At 51.2% G+C, this 2,987-nt stretch overlaps 1 protein-coding gene across 1 annotated transcript; it reads left to right on the top strand.

The window, feature by feature from the left end:
* Positions 1 to 84: 84 nt before the first annotated feature.
* LENEP (lens epithelial protein) lies at positions 85 to 1,342 on the top strand. Its single transcript, XM_010838318.1, has 2 exons — positions 85 to 884; positions 974 to 1,342. The coding sequence occupies exon 1, from the start codon at positions 442 to 444 to the stop codon at positions 829 to 831; it is 390 nt and encodes a 129-aa protein (XP_010836620.1). The 5' UTR covers positions 85 to 441; the 3' UTR covers positions 832 to 884; positions 974 to 1,342.
* Positions 1,343 to 2,987: the final 1,645 nt, after the last annotated feature.

Genomic DNA, 2,987 nt, shown 5'->3' with positions numbered 1-2,987 from the left:
GGCCTACCTGCTTGAGAATGAAGACGAGGAGCGGAACTCCCGCAAGTGACCTCCCACTCCCGCCCTTTCCAAGGAGGGAAGGAAGGAGGCCGTCCTGGGGTCTAACCTGTCAATAAACCACCTCTCCTGTGCCTGTTGCTCTGGCTCTGCCTTTGTCTTCCTGCTTCAGGGAACGGGAGAAGCAAAAGGAAGCCAGGCCCTGGCAGCTCGGAGCCCCCAGTGCTCACTCTAAGGGGGATGTGGGGGAGAGCAGGCTGGAAAGGAGCTCTCTCTGATGATTTTCAGTGCCAGCCTCAGCAGGAGCCCACTAGAGGGCAGAAGCAGGGAGCAGTGCCAACCCTGGGGGGTAGAGGGGAGGGACAACCAGCCAGTAGACCCAGGGTTTGAAGACCCAGGCTGGAAAAAGGGAAGCTGAGCTGGCCTGGCCATGGAGGATGAAAGATGGAGTGGCCAGGCCCTCCTACTAACCCCATCCCAGCATCCCTGGGCACAGGGGCTGACTCAGCCCATTCTCGGGCCCAGAACCTTCCTGTGCTAGACCCTGGGGCCCTTGTGCCCACAGTCATGAGGTCTGAAGGGGGTGGGGACAATGAAGATAAAAGGCACAGGACGCAGCTACCACACCCTTCCTCAGCTGCAGCCCACATGCAGCCCCGGACACAGCCCCTAGCCCAGACCCTGCCCTTCTCCCTCAGAGGAGTCCTGAGAGACACTGGACTTAGGGTTCCCATCATGAAGATGGGCACAGGGTGGGAGGGCCTGCAGCGGACCCTGAAGGAAATAGCCTACATCCTCCTCTGCTGCTGGTGTATCAAGGAGCTGCTGGATTAATGGTGGCAGAGACCTGCCTCCACTCCACGGGCACCATGGCCGGCATCGTTCAGGTGGGCAGGGTAGAGCAGACAGACAGGAGGCACGGTTGCAACTTCTGTGGTAGAGCCTGCCTCTCAGCTTCCCACTCTTCTTTTTATAGCACCCAGTCCAGCGTCCATCAAGACTCCCGGAGCCGGCTGTGCTTGACCAAGGATGGGCCACAAACACCAAGTGAAGTGCTATCCTGGTTCCAGTTTGTGCCATCTGTCAGACCTGCCTCATCTCTGGGCCTCCGTACCCAGCCCCCACCTCCAGCGCACCTCTGGTGCACAGGAGCTTGGCCTGCTGGCTAGGACCCCAGTCAGACTGCAGCAGGACCTGGCGCTCCTCCAAGTCTGGCTCGGGGAGCCTACTGGCCCAGATGGCTGATCTTACCATACCCTCCCAATACCAGGAATGGCCTGCCCCCAGTCTCTCTGTTTGAGAATCACTGAACTATATGTATAATAAATAGGCCTTGAGACCGAAAGTTCTAAATGTCTACAGGGGAGTCAGAAAAAGTCAGCACAGGAACAGTTTGGGACCCAGGGAGGAAAGGAGGTTGTCCTGGATAGAAAGACTGAAAGCCAGGTTTCCTGACTCACTGGTGCCTGGGTGGGGAGGGCGTTGGGTGGAAAGGCCAGGTTCCTCCCAACTTGTAGAAAGGGAGGAGTCTAGCTTGGGTGGGGTCTTTATGAGGCCCTCCATGTAAGGCTGGGAACCTAAATAGAAGACCTGATCTAGCCAGCTCCCTGCCCCTGAAGATCTTGGGGAAAGCACTGAGCTGGTACTAGTTCCCAGCTTACAGAGATCAGGCCCTGCTCCTCTAGCTCACACACAAAGCTGCAAGGGAAAGCTGTCCTGCAGGCTTATGACAATGCACAGGACACAGCCAAAATGAGCAGAATTGACTCTTCGCTTCCCCTTGGCAGCCACCAACACATGCTCTCCCTGAATCACTCCCTGGGATCAGTACACACCAGTTATTTACATCGTCCTGCTCCTGCCTACTGACATGCCCACTCAGACCCCCACAACCTCAGAGCCAGCCAAAGTGTCCCTCGGATCTCTACCCAGCATTCTCTGGGACCCAGTTATGCCTTTGCCCCGTTCTGTCCTGGGACACTGGCCTGGAGGTGGTGTATGCGACCCTCTCCCACTGCCAGGGACCAGCTCTTCCTCAGACTTCTTAGTTAACTCCTTTTCCCCTGGGCTTGTTTTCTTTTTCTTTGTTTGTCAAAGTAACGTATGCCTAGAGCAAAGAACTCTGATAATTCTTTATCCCCTAGCACCTATCCCCTGGCTTTCCTCCCCAGAGGTAACCATGGTGACCCGTTTCTTGGACAGCATTTTTTTTTTAAGTTCTTTAAATTGACGTATAGTTGACTTACAATATTATATTAGTTTCAGGTATACAGCATAGTGATTCAAAATTTTTATAGATTATACTCCATTTAAAGATATTATAAAATGTTGGCTATATTCCCTGTGCTGTACAAAATATACTTGTAGCTTATTTATTTTATACATAGTAGTTTGTACCTCTTAATCCCCTAGACCTATCTTGTCCCTCCCCCTTCCCTTTCCACTAGTAACCACTAGTTTGTTCTCTGTATCTTATATCCATTCGTTTTGTTTTTTAGATTCCATGTGTGAGTGATAACATACCATATTTGTCTTTCTCTGGCTTATTTCATTAAGCATAATACCCTCCAGGTTCAACCATGCTGTTGCAAATGGCAAAAGATTCATTCATTCATTTAACATATATTATTGAGCATCTGCTGTATGCCATTCTGGCTGCTTTGAATACAGCAGAGAACAAAACAGATCCCTATACTTAAAAGGCAGAGGAACCAGAGATCAAATGGCCAACATCCGCTGGATCATGGAAAAAGCAAGAGAGTTCCAGAAAAACATCTATTTCTGCTTTATTGACTACGCCAAAGCCTTTGACTGTGTGGATCACAATAAACTGTGGAAAATTCTGAAAGAGATGGGAATACCAGACCACCTGACCTGCCTCTTGAGAAATCTGTATGCAGGTCAGGAAGCAACAGTTAGAACTGGACGTGGAACAACAGACTGGTTCCAAATACGAAAAGGAGTACATCAAGGCTGTATATTGTCTGTCT

This window comes from Bison bison, unplaced genomic scaffold (assembly GCF_000754665.1).
Source record: "Bison bison bison isolate TAMUID 2011002044 unplaced genomic scaffold, Bison_UMD1.0 scf7180017864093, whole genome shotgun sequence".
In the NCBI taxonomy this organism is placed as follows: domain Eukaryota; kingdom Metazoa; phylum Chordata; class Mammalia; order Artiodactyla; family Bovidae; genus Bison; species Bison bison.
The sequence above is the reverse complement of the archived record's forward strand: the minus strand, read 5'-3'. Positions and strand labels throughout refer to the sequence as shown.

Bases quoted from the DNA above. Each gene is read 5' to 3' on its own strand.
- LENEP (XM_010838318.1), top strand. From the start codon at position 442: ATGGAGTGGCCAGGCCCTCCTACTAACCCCATCCCAGCATCCCTGGGC.